Here is a 22898-nt window from a genome sequence, read left to right on the forward strand (position 1 = left end):
CTCTCACACTATCTCCTCACCCCATCCCCTCTCTGTTGGAGTCCCTCAAGGCTCTGTCCTAGGACCCCTACTCTTCTCAATCTATACCCTTGGCCTGGGACAGCTCATAAAATCTCATGGCTTCCAGTACCATCTGTATGCTGATGACACCCAGATCTACCTCTCTGGCCCAGATGTCACTCTCTGCTGACCAGAATCCCAGCATGTCTAGCAGCCATATCCTCCTTCTTCTCCTCCCGCTACCTCAAGCTCAATGTGGACAAAACTGAACTCATTATCTTTCCTCCATCTCGCATATCTTTCCCACCTGATCTTTCTATCACAATAAATGACATCACTCTTTCCGCTGTACTGACAATCCGCAGCCTCGGAATAACCCTTGACTCTGCCCTGTCCTTCAAACCCCACATCCAAGCTCTCGCCACCTTCTGTCGCCTCCAGCTCAAAAATATTTCCGGAATCTTTCCTTTCCTCAACCCTCAATCTACTAAACTGCTTGTGCATGCCCTCATCATCTCCCACCTCGACTATCCTCCTCTGTGGCCTACCTGCTAACACTCTCGCACCCCTCCAGTCCATCCTCAACTCTGCTGCACGACTTGTTCATCTCTCGCCTCGCTACTCCTCTGCTACCCCCCTTTGCAATCCCTTCACTGGCTCCCATTCCCCCAGCGTATCCAGTTCAAACTACTAACACTGACCTACAAAGCCATCCATAACCTCTCTCCTCCGTACATCTCTGAACTAATCTCTGAACATCCTCCCAAGACCTCCTTCTCTCCTCCACACTTATTTGTTCCTCACTCAATCGCCTCCAAGATTTCTCCCGAATATCCCCCGTCCTATGGAATTCTGTGCCTCAACACGTCCGATTATCCATCACACTTGGATCTTTCAGACGGAACCTGAAAACCCATCTCTTCAAACAAGCTTACAGCCTGCCATGACCTTGCTTGCTGCCACCCCCAAAAACACCGGAGCTACTGCAACCCCTCAACCTACTGTCTCCGCCCCATTCCTGTAGAATGTGTGCCTGCAAGGGCAGGGTCCTCTTCCCTCTGTACCGTTCTACCATTGTTAGTTTGTTTACTGTAAGTGATATCTGTATTTGGTATGTAACCCCTTATGTACAGCGCCATGTAATCAATGGCGCTATATAAATTTAGAACAATAATAACGTCAAAATCCACAATAGACTATCTCAAAAGGCTGAAGGTTTTACAATGGACTTCACATATCCCTGATCTGAATATTATTGAAAATCTGTGGCTAGACTTCAAAAGAGCAGTGCATGCAAGACAACCCAGGAATCTCACAGAACTGGAAGAATTTTCCAAGGAAGAATATTTCAAGGAAGAATGGATGAAAATCCCTCAAACAAGAATTGAAAGACTTTTGGCTGGCTACAAAAAGCGTTTACAAGCTGTGATACTTTCAAAAGGGGGTGCTACTAGGTACTAACCATGCAGGATGCCCAAACTTTTGCATTGGCCCATTTTCCTTTTTGTAATTTTTAAAATGTAAGGGATGAAAATGTATATATATTTTTTTTCCTAAAATACAAAGGAAATTTGTCATCTTTAACTTTAGGTCTTTTAGAGATCATTTCGCGTTCAACTTGCTTAACTGTTCAGAATAACAGTAATTTTGACCAGGGGTGCCCAAACTTTTACATGCCACTGTATATAATATAAATAGTGATATAAGAGAAGCAGGGAGACTGGATGTCCCTGTATTGTGTGCAGTCGTGGCCAAAATTTTGAGGCTGAAACAAATTTGGTTTTTACAGTTTGCTCTTCAGTGTTTTTAGATCTTTTGGTCAGATATATTTCTATGGTTACGGAAGTACAGTTCTAAACATTCCATACGTTTTTATACTTTTATTGACAATTACATTAGGTTTATGAGAAAAAAATTTATTTATAGAGTTGACCCTTATTTCTCAAGACTTCTTCAATTTGCTGTGGTATGTTGGATATCAGCTTCTGGGCCAAATGCTGACTGATTGCAGCCCATTCTTGCCTAATCTGTGCTTGATATTTTTCACAATTTTTGTGTTTTTGTTAGTCCACTTCCTTTTTGAGGATTGGCCATAGGTCCTCAATGGGATTGAGGTCTGGGGAGTTGCACGTTGGTCAGATGTATAGGCCCTTGTAGCATTCTAGATCCAATAAAGACATAAGCATTTGCACCCCAATGGAATAATGTCCCCCATCCAGGGTCTTTCCTGTAATAATGTCTCCATCTTGTAATAATGTCTCCATCCTGTAATAATGTCCCCATCCTGGGCCCTTCCTGTAATAATGTCCCACTATTCTGGGCCTGTTCCTGTAATAATGTTCCTCTATCCTGGGACCGTTTCTGTAATAATGTCCCTCTATCCTGGGACCGTTCCTGTAATAATGTCCCTCATCCTGAGCCCCATCCTATAATAATGCTCCCTATCCTGCAGTAATGTGCTTCATCATGAGCCCCATCCTGGTATAATGTTCCCTAACCTGAGACCCTTCCTATAATAATGTCCTCCATTCTGGTCCCCTTCTTGTAATTATGTCTCCCATCCTAGGCCCCTTCCAGTAATAATGTCACTTGAGTTTGCTCACAATCATGTCAGTAATTTCAAAGAACATGGAAATAAAATGATGTGACATTTAATGGTTTAAAAGGAATCTGTCAGCAGTATTTCACACCCCCAAACTATTTTGCATGTAGCTTTTTCCAAGACAAGTTATTCACATTTATTCCCTGCCCAGCTCTGCCTCCTCCTTCTTGACTGATGGCTTCTTTGCCTTCAATCGCACAGCATAGAGGCTATCAGTCCAGCAGGAGGAGGCGGCGCTGGCTGGGGAATAGAGCTGGAGTGACAGAGGCTTCAAATCTACAATAGCTCTTCAAACTTATTTGCATATCAATTCAAACGCTGATTTCTCAGTAATGGAGGAACAGACTGGCCATCTACAGGTATTGCTGGACTTGTCTTTGAAAGGGCTACATGTGCATATAAATAGTTTGGCGTATAAAATCCTGCAAACAGATTCCCTTTAAAAGGAACCTGTCACGTGTAAAAATTATATTAACCTGCAGATATGGGATTATTCTGCAGGTTAATAGCGTTCTGAACCTGCACGGCACTTAGACCTCTGAATTTTCTTTCTTATCTCCTGAGACAACTCTCTCCTTAGGTTTCTTTGATCCTTGTTCAGTGTGATACTGACCATGATTAGTGTTGAGCATTCCGATACTGAAATATCGGGTATCGGCCGATATTCGCTGTATCGGAATTCCGATACTTAATTCCGATACTTTTACAATATCGAATACCGGAATCGGAAGTTCCCATAATGCCTGCGCTCTGCAGTGTCTCTGAAGGATGACAAGCTGGATGGCAGCGCTCAGCTGAGATCCAGCCTGTCATCAGAATGCCATCCCAGCGTGGGAGAATTCTCCTGATCGTTTAAAAGCCGGCGGGAGGTAAAAAGCCGCCGGCTTTTAAACAATCACACAGCCCCATACTGCTTCCCCGCAGCCTCCCACCCCGATCCTCCGCTCCCCTCGCCACCTCCCATCCCGATCGTAAGTTAGGACCGGGTGGGGAGCGCAGCACCAAGGAGCGGGGAGCGAAGGACCCGGGCGGGGAAGCCGGCAGTGAAAAGACTTCACCGCCGGCTTTCCCGTTCTGTGTTGCGCTTTCCCGCCGGTTATTTCAAATGAACAGCTGAGGTATCAGGTGATGCTGATCAGTTGTTCATTTGAAGTAGCCGCGGTGCCCTCAGAGGGTTCATGTGAGTTCATGCTTGACTGCATTGCATGAACTCACATGAACTTTCCCACGGCCGCACAGGTCAGCCTCACCTCCCAGACCAACAGCCCGTCATGATTGGTGTGTGTGGGTGTCTGTGCGTGTGTCTGCGAGTGTGTGCGGGGTGTCTGTGCATGTGTCTGCGAGTGTGTGCGGGGTGTCTGTGCGTGTGTCTGCGAGTGTGTGCGGGGTGTCTGTGCGATGTCTGCGGGTGTGTGCGGTGTCTGTGCGATGTGTGCGCGGTGTCTGTGCGATTTCTGCGGGTGTGCGCGGTGTCTGTGCGATTTCTGCGAGTGTGTGCGGTGTCTGTGCGATTTCTGCGAGTGTGTGCGGTGTCTGTGCGTGCAGGCAGACATAGGCCGATGTGACACTACTACTCCCATCGGCCTATATCTGTCCCACGTCCACTCGTGCCAGCAGGATCAGCTCGATGGGAGCAGTAGTTCCCATCAGCCTGATCCTGCTATTTAAATTGCCCTACTGTGTCCCCAATAAATTTTAAATACATGTCATTGGTGGCCAGTGGTTACCTACAATAAATTAGTTCATACATTACCTGTCCCCGCCGATCGCCACCTAAAATAAAGTAAAAAATAAAAAACTACACCTATACTCACCTAGACACCTAATTCCCCAAAGCCATCGATCTCCTGTAATAAAATATAAAATAATAAACCACAACCTTATCCTTACCCCTCCGTAGTAGTCCACGAGTGTCCCACGATGATGTCCAGTTTAGAGCAGCCACATAGAATGTGACCGCTCTGAACCGCTGCCGCCGCTAGAATGATGGGGTCGTAAAGCAGCCCCGTCATTGCATAAGCGGGTTCGCCGGAGTTCAGGCAGCGCTGCTCCGGTTAGCTCCTTTACGGTCCTGCTGTATCGTGAGAAATTCCCACGGTACAGCAGTGCCGTAAAGGAGGTCTCCGGAGCTGCGCTGCCTGAATGCACTCCGGTGACCTCAGTCAGTGGCTCCCGCTGCCGGGAGCGGACGTGTTCCCAGCAGTGTGAGCTTACAGCAGCCATGCACAGCTGTCACCATCTCCAGATGTGACAGCTGTGCATGGGAGATCAGCGCAGGAACGTGGACAGGTAACTATTTTTTTTTAGTAAACTAAGAATTAAATAAAATTGTGTGTTTTATTTCAAATAAATTATTTTTTTCTGGGTGTAGTGTGTTTTTTCTTTTTAACACTTTGTAGGTTAGTAATGGGGGTGTCTTATAGACGCCCATCATTACTAACCTGGGCTTCATGGCAGCTGGCGCTGACATGAACCCCAACCCTATTACCCCCTGCCACCGCACCAGGGCAGTGTGGAAGAGCGAGGCTAAGTGCCAGAATTGGCGCATCCTAAGGATGCGCCATTTCTGGGGCGGCTGACGGCTGGTGTTTCTAGCCTGGGAGGGGGCCAATATTCATGGCACCCTTCCTGGGCTATTAATATCAGCCCCCAGCTGTCTGCCTAGCCTTTGCTAGCTATTAAATAGGGGGTACCCCACATCATTTTTTTGGGGGGGGTCCCCCATTTTAATAGCTAGTAAAGGCTAGGTATTCAGCTGGGGGCTGATATTAGTAGTCTGGGAAGCTCCGTGGGTATTACCCACTTCCCAGGCTTCAAACATCTGCCCCACCCGTCTGCTTAACCTCCGCTAGAGCCTAAAATTATGGGGGATCCCACGGCAATTTTTTTTTAAATAAATCCTTTATTTTAACACTAAATGACATTTGAGGAGTTAATAAAGATGCAGTCCCTAAATTATTATTTATTTTTTAATTAATTTTTCCCAAAAATTTTGACGTGGGCTTTGCCATATTTTTGTATGCCAGCCAGGTACAGCATCCAGCTTCTATGAACGCGCCATTTTCCGGGGTGGCTGCAGACTGCAATTTGCACCGGGGGGGGGGCAGAAAGCTTGGGCCTCCCTGCGCTGCAGATTCCATCCCCTAGCTGCCTAGTTGTACCTGGCTGGACACACAAATAGGGAGAAGCCCCACGTATTTTTTTTTTTAATTATTTCATGAAATTCATGAAATAATAAAGAAAAAAAGGGCTTGCCTATATTGTTGTGTCTGGCCAGGTACAAATAGGCAGCTGGTGGTTGGGCGCAGCCCGTTCCTGCCTGCTGTACCTGGCTGGACACAAATATATTGCGAGGCCCCACGTCATTTTTTTTTTTAATTATTTCAGGAAATTCATGAAATAATTAAAAAAAAATTGATGTGGGGCTTCGCCCTATATTTGTGTCCAGCCAGGTACAGCAGGCAGGAACGGGCTGCCCCCAACCACCAGCTGCCTATTTGTACCTGGCCGGACACAAGAATATAGGGAAGCCCTTTTTTAAAAAAATTATTTCATGAAATAATTAAAAAAAAATTGACGTGGGGCTTCGCACTATATTTGTGTTCAGCCAGGTACAGCAGGCAGGAACGGGCTGCCCCCAACCACCAGCTGCCTATTTGTTCCTGGTTGGACACAACAATATAGGGAAGCCCTTTTTTTCTTAATTATTTCATGAATTTCATGAAATAATTAAAAAAAAAATACGTGGGGCTTCACCCTATTTTTGTGTCCAGCCAGGTACAACTAGGCAGCTGGGGGCTGGAATCCGCAGCGCAGGGAGGCCCAAGCTTTCTGGGCCTCACCCGCTGCAAATTGCAGTCCGCAGCCATCTTCTGGCGCTGTACCCAACTCATCCAGGGCCCTGGTGCGGTGGCTCACTGGGTAATAAAGGGGTTAAGGCCAGCTTGGCATTATCAGCTGGCCCTAAGCCCGAAATTCATGGGGTCACGCCAATATTAGACATGACCATCATGAATTTCTAGTAAAGTATTTAAAAAAAACACAACACCCAGAAAAAAGTCCTTTAATTGAAATAAACACACAATTCTTTATTGTTCTAAATTAAACCATACTTACCATCACGCCCATTCCAGCTGAAGCCAACGATCTCCTGCAATAAAAGAAAAATAATAAAGCAACCTCATCCTTACCTTTCCATGGTTCCCACGACAGCTTCAGCTCTGCTACATCGAGATGACAGGCTGGACCGCAGCAGAACGCTGCCATCCAGCCTGTCATCCCGCGGACACTGAGAAGCACAGGCATGCTTGCGCTCCTCAGTGTCTCTCTGTGACGGCATAAAGATGAGCCGAGGTCATGTCCAATGAACTCGGCTCACCTCATGCACGTCACTGACAGCGTGGGAAAATTCTCCTGCACTCAGCGCTTCAGCGTGAGAATTTTCCCACGCTGTCAGTGACGTGAATGAGGTGAGGTCATGTCCAATGAACTCAGCTCACCTCATGCACGTCACTGACAGGGTGGGAAAATTCTCACGCTGAAGCGCTGAGTGCAGGAGAATTCTCCCACGCTGTCAGTGACGTGCATGAGGTGAGCTGAGTTCATTGGACATGACCTCGGCTCATCTGGATGCCGTCACAGAGAGACCCTGAGGAGCGCAAGCATGCTTGCGCTTCTCAGTGTCCGCGGGATGACAGGCTGGATGGCAGCGTTCTGCTGCGGTCCAGCCTGTCATCTCGATGTAGCAGAGCTGGAGCTGTCCTGGGAACCATGGAAAGGTAAGGATGAGGTTGCTTTATTATTTTTCTTTTATTGCAGGAGATCGTTGGCTTCAGCTGGAATGGGCGTGATGGTAAGTAGAGTTTAATTTAGAACAATAAAGAATTGTGTGTTTATTTCAATTAAAGGACTTTATTCTGGGTGTTTGTGTTTTCTTTTAACTTTGACTGTGGGGTTAGTAATGGGGGTGTCTTATAGACGCCTCTCCATTACTAACCTGGGCTTGATGTCAGCTGGCATTATAAGCTGACATCAACCCCAACCCTATTACCCCACTGCCACCGCTACAGGGCAGTGGGAAGAGTGAGGCTAAGTGCCAGAATTGGCGCATCCTATGGATGCGCCATTTCTGGGGCGGCTGACGGCTGGTGTTTCTAGCCTGGGAGGGGGCCAATATTCATGGCACCCTTCCTGGGCTATTAATATCAGCCCCCAGCTGTCTGCCTAGCCTTTGCTAGCTATTAAATTAGGGGGGACCCCACGTCATTTTTTTGAGGGGGTCCCCCATTTTAATAGCTAGTAAAAGCTAGGTATTCAGCTGGGGGCTCATATTAGTAGCCTGGGAAGCTCCGTGGGTATTACCCCCTTCCCAGGCTTCAAACATCTGCCCCAGCCGTCTGCTTAACCTCCGCTAGAGACTAAAATTAAGGGGAACCCCACGCCAATTTTTTTTTAAATAAATCCTTTATTTTAACACTAAATGACAAGTACAGTAATCAACACTGTCACTGTACTTCATATATATGTGACTGACATGTTTCTGTCTATCTAATCTATGTGTGAAGCTCTATTCTGTCTGTTATAAATTGTCGGGTACCGCTGCTGAATTGCCGGCCGGCTTTTTTAAAGAGACAGTGCATGAAAACACAATTATTTTTTTAAATAAATCCTTTACACTAAATGACAAGTACAGTAAGCAACACTGTCGCTGTACTTCATATATATGTGACTGACATGTTTCTATGTGTGAAGCTCTATTCTTTCTGTTGTAAATTGTCGGGTACCGGTGTATGCCGCTGATGAATTGCCGGCTTTTCGCTTAATACATTCTACATTATTCTTAGTTGTTTTACTTCATGTAGAATTAACCTACAAGGAAAGAAAGGGTTTATTTTCATTCCGATATTTGTGTCCCATTGACTTGCATTGGTTTCCGGTATCGGAATCGGCGATATCCGATACTTTTTGGGTATCGGTCCGATCCAATCCGATACGATATTTCCTGATATCGGAAGGTATCGCTCAACACCAACCATGATACAAAACAGAACAGTGACTACTTTTCAAAATTAAAATAGGTAAACTGTCTGATTAGAAGTTTGTAATCACCTGTGATTCAAATTTCAGGACATACCTTATTTATCATGTTTCTATGGTTAAAGTATATTCAATATTTTCTAAGGGTACTTTCATTTTTATCTGTGCCCAGTACATGAGTTAAAAAAAATTGGTAATAGGAATAACAGATAAAACACCTAACACACACAAAACAGAGGGGCATACGGGCCCACACAGGCCCAGGGGCGACTGCAGTTTCTGCTTCCCCAAAGATGCATAAAAACATACAATCAGAACAAATAAAGAAATTGATAACAAAAAGATATTTCAGAAAGGATGTTAAAAAAAGTGATTTCTTTGATTCTGGGGATAATATAAGGCTTTATTATTTTAAGGCAGATACTAAGATATTTGTATTTTGGCCATATAACTTTTTATTATTCAAATTTATTTTTCAGAACTGTATGCAAAAGAAGTCAGTAGGTGCCTCTCAAAGCAAAGAAAGTTTGGACAGAACACAAAGAACAGAAAAAACAAGGCATAAACACTTTCTTCAAACAGCTCAGCCCTATAAAGCAAAGGTACCCAAAAGTATTGCGGAACAATGATATCTAGCACAGACAACTAATGAATTATGATGGCTCAAACTTAGACAATGGCCTTGATTCATCATTTGGATGATTTTTTTTGTTACCCTTCTTTATTGTTTTGTAGTGTTATTTGTGCCAAATTCTTCAGAATGGTGCATATGGTTTGTGAATTTTATGCAAAATAAAAATGGTCTTTATTTTTGTCTTTAACGTTTTTTTGCAACTCTTTAGTGTAATAATTCACAAAATCATGCAAGATTTGCAACAAAATAGCTAGAATACTTAAATTCACTACAAGAGGAGATTAGGGTACATTTGAGACAAATTTTCCAACTTTTTAAAAAGGTGTTATTGATTCATCAGCCAAAAACATCTGAAAACGCCAAACTCAGTCAAAGCAGACAAACAGGCAAATTCATAAAATAGTTTAAAAACAGCACACATTAAAAGAATTAGGCACAAAATAAAAACAGGTGAAAAATCTCCAAAACTAGGCAAAGAGTATATGAACATCCAAACATGAATCGGGGCCAATGTCTCTAAATGCAGATATCCCCTACATATAACTAATATTCCTGATTACTTATTTATAGGATGGTGCACGTGAAAAAGAGAATCTGCAAATGTCATGTAAAGCTGGAACTCTTGGGGCTGGGAATGATAACGAGAGACCTTTCCATTATCCATTTAATGATCTTCTGATCTGGGCAGTGTTAATGAAGAGACAAAAGATGGCGCTCTTCTTCTGGCAACGTGGTGAAGAATCCATGGCCAAGGCATTGGTTGCAAGATGTCTTTACAAAGCTATGTCCCATGAGGCTCGACAGTGGGATATCTTTGATGACACACCTGAAAAATTAAAAGCCTACTCCACGTAACTACAAATATTTTATAGTCATTTTATGTCTTTGACTATTGTAAAATAAACCATTACTAAATATTAACATATACAGTGGTGGCCAAAAGTATTGGCACCCCTGCAATTCTGTCAGATAATACTCAGTTTCTTCCTGAAAATGATTGCAATCACAAATTCTTTGGTATTATTATCTTCATTTAATTTGCTTGCAAGGAAAAAACACAAAATAGAATGAGGCAAAAATCTAATCATTGATCATTTCACACAAAACTCCAAAAATGGGCCAGACAAAAGTATTGGCACCCTCAGCCTAATACTTGGTTGCACAACCTTTAGCCAAAATAACTGCGAACAACCGCTTCCGGTAACCATCAATGAGTTTCTTACAATGCTCTGCTGGAATTGTAGACCATTCTTCTTTGGCAAACTGCTCCAGGTCCCTGATATTTGAAGGGTGCCTTCTCCAAACTGCCATTTTGAGATCTCTCCACAGGTGTTCTATGGGATTCAGGTCTGGACTCATTGCTGGCCACCTTAGAAGTCTCCAGTGCTTTCTCTAAAACCATTTTATAGTGCATTTGGAAGTATGCTTTGGGTCATTGTCCTGCTGGAAGACCTATGACCTCTGAGGGAGACCCACCTTTCTCACACTGGGCCCTACATTATGCTGCAAAATTTGTTGGTAGTCTTCAGACTTCATAAGGCCATGCACATGGTCAAGCAGTCCAGTGCCAGAGGCAGCAAAGCAACCCCAAAACATCAGGGAACCTCCGTCATGTTTGACTGTAGGGACCGTGTTCTTTTCTTTGAATGCCTCTTTTTTTTCCTGTACACTCTATGTTGATGCTTTTTGCCAAAAAAGCTCTACTTTTGTCTCATCTGACCAGAGAACATTCTTCCAAAACATTTTAGGCTTTCTCAGGTAAGTTTTGGCAACCTCCAGCCTGGCTTTTTTATGTCTCGGGGTAAGAAGTGGGGTCTTCCTGGGTATCCTACCATACAGTCCCTTTTCATTCAGACGCCGACGGATAGTACGGGTTGACACTGTTGTACCCTCAGACTGCAGGGCAGCTTGAACTTGTTTGGATGTTAGTCGAGGTTCTTTATCCACCATCCGCACAATCTTGCGTTGAAATCTCTCGTCAATTTTTCTTTTCCGTCCGCATCTAGGGAGGTTAGCCACAGTGCCATAGGCTTTAAACTTCTTGATGACACTGCGCACGGAAGACACAGGAACATTCAGGTCTTTGGAGATGGACTTGTAGCCTTGAGATTGCTCATGCTTCCTCACAATTTGGTTTCTCAAGTCCTCAGACAGTTCTTTGGTCTTCTTTCTTTTCTCCATGCTCAATGTGGTACACACAAGGACACAGGACAGAGGTTGAATCAACTTTAATCCATGTTAACTAGCTGCAAGTGTGATTTAGTTATTGCCAACACCTGTTAGGTGCCACAGGTAAGTTACAGGTGCTGTTAATTACACAAATTAGAGAAGCATCACATGATTTTTCAAACAGTGCCAATACTTTTGTCCACCTCCTTTTTTAGGTTTGGTGTGGAATTGTATCCAATTTGGCTTTAGGACAATTCTTTTTGTGTTTTTTCATTGAAGACAAATTAAATGAAGATAATAATACCAAAGAATTTGTGATTGCAATCATTTTCAGGAAGAAACTGAGTATTATCTGACAGAATTGCAGGGGTGCCAATACTTTTGGCCACCACTGTATACACATATACCTTATATATACACACACCATGACAACATAAAACCTGTACAAATGGCCAGCTTTTTGGGAACACCACCTCTTTACCAAGGCCTGAAATCCTGTGATACCTTTAAACACCATTATATACTATGTATACTGAATATCTTCTTCGAGAAGATAGTCTTAAGGAGAACACATTTTAATTACACTTTGTTTGGTCTTCTCGGTGATGTTTCACTGCATAGTATGTTTCTGTATGTATCTTTCTAATATATAGACATATGTATTTTTTATATTTTCTCTTTGTCCTTCATTTAGAGAATTTGGGAACCTTGCAGTAGAACTCTTGGATAAAACCTACAAACAGAATGAAATAATGACAATGAAGCTTCTAACTTATCAGCTGAGCAACTGGAGTAATTTAACCTGCCTTAAACTCGCTGTTTCTGGAAATCTTCGTACGTTTGTTTCCCATACGTGCACTCAGAAACTGCTGACAGATATGTGGATGGGAAGACTGAATCTAAGGAAAAAGTATTGGTGTAAGGTAACTATTATGGTTTTGTTCAGGGGTTTTAACTATACGAAAGCAGCGATTTATGAGGACATATTAAAAAATCATGTTTACAATCCATCTGTTTACACCAAGGTACTCATGAACAGTGGGTGTTCATGTGAATGGACATATAAATAATTATTTGGCGGGGTCACAGAAGCACATACCTCCAAACAAGGAGAAGTATACGTATTGCAGCACGTACAGAGTAGTTGTGCCTCTGTTGAAGCCCCTTGGTGTTTTCACCCACTAAGATAACACTCTCATGGCCCCCATAAAGTATAATTCCTTCAAAAATGCATCCTCACCCAGTATTATACACAGTGAATTCCCCCCATAGTACCACCTCACGTACAGTATGATGACCCTACAGTGCTCGTCTCAACACAATATGAGGTTCCCACAATGCCTCCAACTAAGTATAATGCACCCATAGCCTCAACACATGATTATACACTGTAAGTATGATTCCCCTACAGTGCCCCCCATAAAGTAGAATATCTCCAGAGTTCCAAATCACACATTATGAGACCACCAGTGACCCCCACACTGTATGATGCTTGCACAGTGACCATCTTACTCACTCTGATGCCATCACAGTGTGTCACACACAGTATGATGCCCCTACTGTCCTACACTCAGTATGATGCCCCTGCAGTAACTCTCTCCCACAGTATGATGCCCCCACAGTATCCAATCAAACAGTATGATGCCCCCAGTCACCATCCCACACATATAACGATTCCCCCACAGTTTCTCACACAGTATGATCCCCCCACAGACCCTCACACAGCATGATACTCCCACAGCATGAATTCCCTATAGCTTTTCAGACAGTATGAAATCCCCACAATGTATGGTGTCTCCACAGCCACCACAAAGTATGATTTCCTATGAAATGTAAAAAAACAATGGCAGAATCAATGTTTTTTTCTATGCCTTCCCATAAAGAGTCCATAAAAGTTGGTTGATAAGTTATATGGTTCCCAAAACGGTGCCATGAATAAATACATTTTATCCCACAAAGAAAAAAAAACAAGCCTTCATGTCAAAGGAAAATATAATTGTTATGGGTCTTTGAATGTGATTGTAAAAAAAAAAAAAATCTTTGTCCTGAGGGCCCAACATAGGTTAGTCCTGAAAGGATTAATTTATTGACCATATTTACATAATTTTTTCTAGGTGATTATTGGCATTTTGCTTCCGCCAGTAATACCACTGTTGGAATACAAAACAAGAGCACAAATGTCCCATATTCCTGTGTCCCAGGATGCTCATGAGATGATTGTAAATGAAAGTCCAGATGTGAAGTTCTCTGTAGAAGGAGGTGTTGAGGTAAAGCTAATTACTGAGCAGCCACTCTGTCAAAAAATGGTAGCAGCGACTTTTTTATGCATTATTTATGAAACATATACAAACCAAAAAGCATGTCCCTCTGATAGGCTGTTAGTTTGGCTTGGGATGCAGAATGATATCGTGAATAGTTATATCACTACTTATTCTTCTGAATAACATGCTATGGATGCTTGTCAATTGAATTTTTATCCCAATGTAACTTGGCACTAACATAAAAATAATAGAAGTATTATTATTATTTTAAAGTTAAATTTAATTTTTCAAAATAAAAATGTAAATTTTCACTATGTCGGATAAAATGTACCGTAATTAGGATGGTCACTATAAACTCTTGATACTATAGTACCTTTATGTAAATCTATAGAAATACTAGTTCAGACAGTAAAATGTATATTTTAGGCTATTCAAAAAGAAGCCCAATTGTATGATCGATTTGGAGAATATGTTCCTGACTTGAGAAGAAAAGGAAAAACTCACCATCTTCCACTGGCACAGAAATATTTTGCATTTTACCACGCACCAATTGTGAAGTTCTGGTTTAACACGGTAAACCCACTTTTTCTTTCAGCATCATATATAATTTTTGTCCTTTTATATCATATACTGTGGTAGAGAATTCCTTCTACTTGTAATAAATATTTGTAAAATCCACTCTTCACCATTGTTAAGTAAACCAAAATAATTGTACATGTCCTCATAAAATCCTGTTGGGTTATTGCTACATACTACTCTGTGGTTTCCTCCCTAACCCACTTCTTGTTCTATCACCTTAGCTGACAGTGACATACAAGGCAGTCCACAACCTGTTCTCTCCATATTGTGCATCTCTAATGTAATCAACTGAAAACCTTCCAGCATGTTATATCTAGTCCTCATTAAAAAACTTTATTCTTGTGTGCTTCATTGGCGGACACAGAAACCATGGGTTAAGTCTGGCGCTATCTGGAGGCTGACACTAATAATTCAACATAAAAACAAAGCTACTCATTTTAGCTTAGTGTCACATACAAGGTAGACAGGGGAGTGAGTTTCAGACCTGCTTCTGCCTATGACTTGTCAGGTTAGGAACTAACCTCTCTCTCTTTTCCCCTTTAAATTGGTTAAGAGAGCAGGGTGGCCACTTTGTTTCACCCCACTAAGTGACATAGAGTACAGCCTATAGTGGTTAGTCTGTATCCTCTCTTGTCAGGAAGCCGGACCATAGTACATCAACACTGTAAATGATCAGATACCCATGAAGGACAGTCCTTTTGCCTTTTGACTCCTGCTCACCCCCAGAGTGTGGAGCATTGCATGGAACAGAAGATGGAGCTGGGACTTCCAGGATCACAGAATCAAGCCTGTTCAGGACAGTTAAGTATGTGCCTTACTGGGGCCCTGCATTGTGCTGGCTTTCCCTGCAGTCGCTCCTGCAAAATCTTCGTCACAGGCTCATGGCATTCCCTCGGCAGCCTAGTGGCAGGACTTATCACTTTCTTTAGTTCTCTCCTTCTTTTGCGCTCTTCCTTGTGTCTTCTGGGAATTACCTCCAGCCGTCTGGGATTCCCTCCGACTTCACGGTTTGGGGGGAGCACAATTTTCTTTCTGGTCTTTCCTGTGCAACCCGAAGTGCCCCTGGATCTTTGGCGTGTCTAGGATGCTAATTTAGTCTTGCTGTCTCTCACCAGGTCACATCTCCATCCTTCACCAACCAATCAACATGGTGGGCTCCCCCTGTTCTGTTTCCTTTTTACAAGGGTGCTGCCATCTTCCCAGAGTCTTCCTTTGGAGGGTATGCACAGGGAATTTTACAATGACCCCTCTTCCCTTATCTCACTGTCTGCACAACGCCGCTATCAGGCCACACTTCCAGGGACACCTGCTTCCTTCTGGATGCACCTTGCTGTCGGCCGCTTCTCAATCACTGCTTGGACTAACTTCATTCAGCATATGACTTATTCACCAGCACCATCTGGCCTGTTCTCAGTCATTAATCTGCCTCTGCTCACCTGGCCTCAACACACTTGCCCTTAGCTGAGGGAAGTCACTCTTCAGGACCAGGTAGGCTGTCGGTCAGGGAATTAACACTAGCAGTGCCCCAACAGCTCTCTCCCTCTTTCCTGGCACCAGCTATCACTTCTATCTTCCTTATTTTTTTGCTTTCTGTGTCTCTCATCATGTCTGAGCCCCAAGAAAATCACGCAAGCCAGCTTAGTTATGTTATGATCTGCAACATGTACTAAGAAAAGAGAGGGGAAAGCTGTCCCTACAGTAAGGCTAAGCTGGATCCCTACTATGTAGCGGGCTGCCTGTTCCTAGTGAACAGACCCGCCTTAGTCTTTGGCTAGTCTGAACGAAGACCTATAGAATTAAGGGAGGGGTCCCTAAAAGAACTAAGGACTGGGACAAAAATGGGACACCTCCTAAACAGAAGTTGTTGCTGAGCACAAAAAGACAAACTGACAAAAAGTACTAGAGGTCCCAGAGGACCAAGCGAACTAGACAGAAAAAGGCACCGAAGCACCAGGCTAGAGAGACAGTCAAACAACACTGAAGTCCAGCACAGCCAGAAGGGCGGAGCTGGAATATAAAGGCAGATGGTCACGTGACCGCAAAACCCAGGATAGAAAAAACAAACAAGAGGGTTCTAACAGTACCCCCTCTTTTATGAGGATCCTCCGGATCCTCCAGGCCCAGGCCTATCCGGAAACCTCCTGTGGAAAGCTTTAACAAGCCTAGCGGCAGAGACATCATCTGTCCTTACCCAGGAGTTGTCTTCGGGACCGAAACCCTTCCAGGAGACAAGATACTGTAATCTTCCTCTATGCCATCTAGAATTCAAGATACGAGAAATTTCATATTCGCCGTCTTCCACCACAGGAGGAACTGTGACAGTGGCGTCCCTATCAGATACGTCAACCTTTTTCAACAAGGAAACATGAAACACAGGATTAATCTTCCAGGAAGTAGGGACATCCAACCTAACAGCAGACGGGTTAACAACCTGAAGCACTTTAAATGGACCCACAAACTTAGGACCCAGTTTTGTAGAGGGAATCCTCAACCGCAGGTTCTTCGAGGACAACCAAACCATGTCACCCACAGTAAACAAAACCTCTTTACGTTTCCTGTCAAGATACTTCTTGGACTTCTTGTTAGCCTCTTGAAGATTGCAACGTACATTAGTCCAAACTCTCTCCAAATCACCGGAAAAATTCTCCTCCTCCGGCACCGCCGACCCTAATTTGGAGAACGAACCAAAAGACGGATGTATCCCAGTACAACAAATAAAAGGAGAATACCCAGCAGAGGAGGATGTATGATTGTTAAGAGCAAATTCTGCGAGAGGCAGAAAATCAGACCACACCTCTTGATTGTCTGCCACAAAAGAACGCAAAAACTGTTCAACATCCTGGTTCTTTCTTTCAGTCTGTCCATTAGACTAAGGATGATAACCAGACGAAAATGACAAATGGACTCCCAACCTGTCACAAAAAGCACGCCAAAAGCGAGCCACAAACTGAGGTCCTCTATCAGAAACAATATCCGTGGGAACGCCATGGAGCTTGACAATCTCCTTAACAAACGCCTTAGCGAGTGTCTTGGTGCAGGGCAACTTAATAAATGGAACCAAATGACACATCTTACTAAAACGGTCCACGACCACCCAGATGACAATAAAACCCTCGGACACAGGAAGATCAGTAATAAAATCCATTGTGAGATGCGTCCAAGGCGCACTAGGAATCTCCAGAGGGCAAAGCAACCCCGCAGAAGGAGTATGTGAAGCCTTTGACCTAGCACACACTGTACACTGACGCACCCACTTGATGACTTCCTTCTGCCATCCAGGTCACCAAAACTGCGACTGATAAGTCTCTTAGTTTCCGAAATTGCTGGATGACCTGCCAACCAAGACTCATGACACTCAACAAACAAATCTCTCCTAAAGGCTCTAGGCACGAACAACCTCCCATGGGGAGTGTTAGATGGAGCATCATCTTGAGCTTTCAGAATCCCATTCTCCAAAACGGAGTCCAAAGCCGCCACCACAACTCCTTTCTGTATAATGCTCTCCTCCTCCTCGGCACCGACCGTAGGAGAGAAGCTGCGAGATAAAGCATCGGCTTTAACATTCATAGTACCAGGGATATAGGTAACAGAAAAATGAAACCTGGAAAAAAAGGGTGCCCACCTAGCTTGACGGGCATTCAAGCGCTTGGCAGCATCCAGATAGATCAAATTCTTATGATCTGTGAAAACCTGAATAGGAAATCTAGCGCCTTCCAAAAAATGACGCCAATGTTCAAACGCAAGTTTAATAGCCAGCAACTCCCGATTTCCAACATCAAAATTCAGTTCAGTTTCCAAAATTTTTTTAGAAAAGAAGGCACAAGGATGTACTCCACCCTTGTTCTCCTGAGACAAAACTGCTCCGACCCCCACCGATGAAACATCGACCTCGACCAAAAAAGGCTTGGTCTCATCAGGCTGCATAAGGATAGGGGCAGAACTGAACCTCTCTTTGAGATACTCAAACGCTTCAATGGCCTCAGTAGTCCACTGGGCCGTATTCACACCTTTCCTGGTGAGATCGGTTATAGGTTTAACAATTACAGAAAAATTCTTAATGAATTTCCTGTAATAATTGGCAAAACCCAAAAATCTCTGTATAGATTTCAAACCAATAGGCCTAGGCCCTTCCTGCACAGCCTGAACCTTCACAGGGTCCATCTGAAATCCCTCGCTGGAGACAATGTAGCCCAAAAAACAAATTTTCTGCACAGCGAACTCACATTTCTCCAGCTTAGCAAAGAGTGAATTATCACTCAATAACTGCAAAACTTCACGTACACTCTGCCAATGGGACTCAAGATCTGGTGAATAAATAAAAATGTCATCCAAATACACAACCACATTCTTACCAATCAAAGGTCTCAGGATGTCATTAATAAGGTTCTGAAAAAATGCAGGTGAATTGGTAAGACCAAAAGGCATCACCAGATTCTCAAAATGACCTACCGGAGTGTTAAAAGCAGTTTTCCATTCATCACCCTCCTTCACTCGTAACAAATTGTATGCCCCCGGAGATCAATTTTGGAGAACCACTTGGCTCCCACTAACTGGTTAAACAAGTCAGGAATTAACGGCAATGGGTAGGAATTGCGTACGGTAATCTTATTAATTTCACAAAAATCCAGACATGGACGTAAACCGCCGTCCTTTTTTTTAACAAAGAAGAATCCAATTGCCACAGGCGACTTAGAAGATCTAATGTGACTAGCAGCCAGGCTGTATGTACTCCTCCAAGGCCTTTCTTTCAGGGATAGTCAGATTAAACAAGCGACTTTTGGGAAGAGTAGCACCCGGAACAAACTCAATGGCGCAATCATAATCCCTATGAGGAGGTAAAACTTGCGACTCCTCCTCCGAAAAAACCCTCCAAAAATCTTGAATAGGTACCAGTAATTCCCCTTTTTCCACAGCCGCAATGCGACCATTACAACATTTATCATAGCACTTTGGACTCCAAGACTTAATCACATTAGTAGACCAGTCCAATAAAGGATTGTGCAGTTTTAACCAAGGCAATCCTAGAACAACTGGAGAGGGTAAATTATCCAAAACAACCAAGTCCAAAATTTCTTGGTGAACTCCATTGATAGTGAGGGGAAATGCAGCAGTCTTATGAGTAATACATTTCAAGGGAGTGTTATCAATTGCAACCACAGAAATAGGTGATGACAAAGGTTTGGATTTCAATTTATGGTTTTCCAAAAACCCTTTATCAATCACATTAAGTGTTGAACCACAATCCACAAATACCTGAAATTCAATCAAATCTCCCTGCAGAGTAGTACTCCCAGGAAGAAATACTCCTGCAGAGAATAAACAAGCTATACGGGCGTAACTGACCTTTTTTTTTTCTTTACTTAAACGACGCTCACAATACTTAATCAAATGGTCAGCTTTACCACAATAAAGACACAAACCCTCGGCGAATCTCCGGTCTCTTTCCTGAGAGCGGAGTGACATCACCCCAACCTCCATTGGTTCTCCGCTGTCAGACCAGATTTTCTGGGAACTAGGACCTGATGTTACAGGAGTTTTTACATCATTCACCCTGGACCTCAGTCTCCTGTCCACCCGAACAGCTAACTGCATAGCATCCTGCAGAGTCTCAGGTGCAGGGAATGCAATTAGCAAATCCTTAACCCTTTCACTCAGACCAGCAAGAAATAAACATCTCAGAGCAGCATCATTCCACTTAACTTCTGAAGCCCATCTCCTGAAGTGTGTGCAATAATTTTCAACATCATCTGACCCCTGATTCAAACGTCTAAGTTCTGATTCAGCAGATGAGATTCTATCAGGATCGTCATATAATAGCCCCATAGCAGAAAAAAATTCTTCAACAGACCCCAAACACTGATTATTAGGTTGGAGAGAAAAGGCCCACCCCTGTGGTTCATTGCGCAAAAGTGACATAATAAAACCAATGCGCTGTGATTCATTCCCAGAGGATCTTGGTCTCAAACGAAAATATAACAAACAAGCATTTTTAAAGGAAAAAAAATCTTGCTGTTTACCATAAAAAACATCAGGCAGTCTTACCTTGGGTTCGACAAAATGCGCTCCAGAGCAGCTACTCACGTTTTGCTGGAGCTCGGCACCTCCAGAGACAATCCCTGCAAGCGTTGAGCCAAATCCTGGACGGAAACCATATTGATCCCCGAATTTCTTTCCTTTTAGTTTTTTTGGGCTGGACTTACTGTTATGATCTGCAACATGTACTAAGGAAAGATAGGGAAAGCTGTCCCTACAGTAAGGCTAAGCTGAATCCCTACGATGTAGCGGGCTGCCTATTCCTAGTGAACAGACCCGCCTTAGTCCTCGGCTAATCTGAACGAAGACCTATACAATTAAGGGAGGGGTCCCTAAAAGAACTAAGGACTGGGTCAAAATGGGACACCTCCTAAACAGAAGTTGTTGCAGAACACAAAAAGACAAACTGACAAAAAGTACTAGAGGTCCCAGAGGAACAAGCGAACTAGACAGAGAAAGGCACCTAAGCACCAGGCTAGAGAGACAGTCAAACAACACTGAAGTCCAGCACAGCCAGAAGGGCGGAGCTGGAATATAAAGGCAGATGGTCACGTGACCGCAAAACCCAGGATAGAAAAAACAAACAGGAGGGTTCTAGCAAGTTACCCATTATGTCTGCACCTCTTGTAAGCGCAAGTTTCCTTCAATTAATCCTCCTACTTTTCCAATGTCCACTCAGGAGCGCACCTCTGGCCATGTTTAGAGTCTGCCTTTGCTCCCCTAAACATGGGCTGTTGCTTTATCGCATTCAGTGGCTGAATTAACCAAGGTGTCCTAGTCTTTGGTTACAGTTTTGGAATGTGTGCCCTTAGTCTCTACTATCTGACCACTGCCCAGAGTAAATCAGACCCAGCTTCTCTGCATCAACATGGTATGTCGCAGGAGCGATCTAAGCGACTTTGGATCAGTTCATCTTCCAGGTCTCAGTCTCCATTTTCTTGGATTCTCAGTCTTGTTCCACCTCCCCTCAGGCTCTGTCGTCACAGAGAACAGAGCCTAGGTCCAACTCAGACTTGGATTTGAACTCCCACCAAGTGGAGAAAATAAGAGAAATGATTGATAGTCTTGTTCAGCCTGTGACTCATTCCTTAAAGATCACTGAAGCGGATCCATCTCCCTACATAGTGTCACGGTTCTTTAGAAGGGGAAGAAGTATGGCTAGGTGTTTCTACAACGAGAATTTTGTTGGGGTGCTTGATAAAGAATAGGAACATCTAGACCAAGGATGCACAGCTCCAGTACTTAAGGGCCACCAACAATGCATGTTTTCATGATTTCCTTAGCATTGCTCAAGGTGTTAATTTAATCACCTGCATAGGTGATGATTTCATCACCTATGCAATATGAAGTAAATCCTGAAAACATGCACTGTTGGTGGCCCTTGAGGAGTGGAGTTGTGCACCCCTGATCTAGACAGATACTTCCAGAGTCAGAAAAGCATGGAAATATTGTACCCTCTTCCCTGCGGAGTTGGTGGTGACTTGGTCCACCCTGTAGTGGACACCCCACTATATTTGTTTATCAAGAACCACCACCCTTCATCTTGCATAAATAGTGGCTTGAAGGACACTATGGATATACGTATTGAGTCCATGACCAGGTCTGCCTTTGAGGAAATAGGCTCTGCCCTGTGCCCAGCTTTTCCACCACTTGGATTTCCAAGCCTGGGCCAAATTCCTCTAGAAAGGCATTTTTCAGGAACCCTAAAAGATAAGTTTGCAGTCATGGCCAACCAGATCATTCATGTTGTCAAGAATCATTACTCAGTTTCCTTGGACGCAGCCAGCTGCTCAGCCCAAGCCATGACCAATGTTGTGGATATTCTCTGTATTCTATGGCTCAAAACTTGAAAATCAGACCTTGCATCTTATAAATGCCTTACAGGCCTTCCTTTTCATGGTTCTTGCAGGAGCACTCTACTCCCTCAGTTCAGGCCCAGCCACTGATTTCGTAAACATCAGACTCATCCATTCCATCTTTTTTGTCAGTTCTTGTCAGTCGGTGGCCCTAACCGACAGGATAGACCCCCGGCTCCCCAGAAAGGAAGAGACAACCTTTCAAGCCAGCCTATTCTTGGCAACCATGGGGTCCAGGAGACAAGGTCTCTAGTTCTAGAAGCAATAGAATGTCCACAGCATGATGCATTATCCTCCCCTCCTGTGTACTCCTTTCCAGTAGGCTGCTGTTTCCTTCTCTTCTAGGACGCATGGCTTTCCACAGTCGATGACATCTGGGTCAGTGTAGTCATTTCCTCTGGTTAAAGGATAGCATTCACTAATCTCCCAAATGACCGTTTCTTCAGGACTCATTCTCTTAGGACTCTCATCTCCAGTCAGGAGTCATTGTTCCAGTTCTGAATTGGGAATGCTTTAGGGGTTTCTGTTCTAATCTATTCGTCATAACGAAGAAGTACGACTTAGATTGGCTCATTCTAGACCTAAAGTTACTTAACAGTGTGATCCGACTGCATCATTTCAAGATGGAGTCTCTTCGCTCTGTCATAAGCTTCCTGGGAATATCTGTCTTCAGTGGATATTCGGGATGCCCACTTCAACGTTTCTATCTATCACACTCACCAGAGATT

General features: G+C 43.6%; 1 protein-coding gene across 1 annotated transcript in view; it reads left to right on the forward strand.

The window, feature by feature from the left end:
• The window catches only part of LOC141166433 (transient receptor potential cation channel subfamily M member 7-like), a 101820-nt gene that overhangs the window by 43388 nt on the left and 35534 nt on the right, over positions 1–22898 (forward strand). Inside the window, exons 15-19 of the mRNA XM_073653104.1 lie at positions 9118–9240; positions 9843–10123; positions 12136–12364; positions 13556–13708; positions 14129–14275. Of these exons, the coding sequence (XP_073509205.1) occupies positions 9118–9240; positions 9843–10123; positions 12136–12364; positions 13556–13708; positions 14129–14275 (933 nt within the window). The remainder of the gene's footprint in view (positions 1–9117; positions 9241–9842; positions 10124–12135; positions 12365–13555; positions 13709–14128; positions 14276–22898) is intronic.

This window comes from Phyllobates terribilis, unplaced genomic scaffold (genome assembly GCF_046119375.1).
Source record: "Phyllobates terribilis strain yellow unplaced genomic scaffold, ASM4611937v1 Scaffold_11__3_contigs__length_659146591, whole genome shotgun sequence".
NCBI lineage: Eukaryota > Metazoa > Chordata > Amphibia > Anura > Dendrobatidae > Phyllobates > Phyllobates terribilis.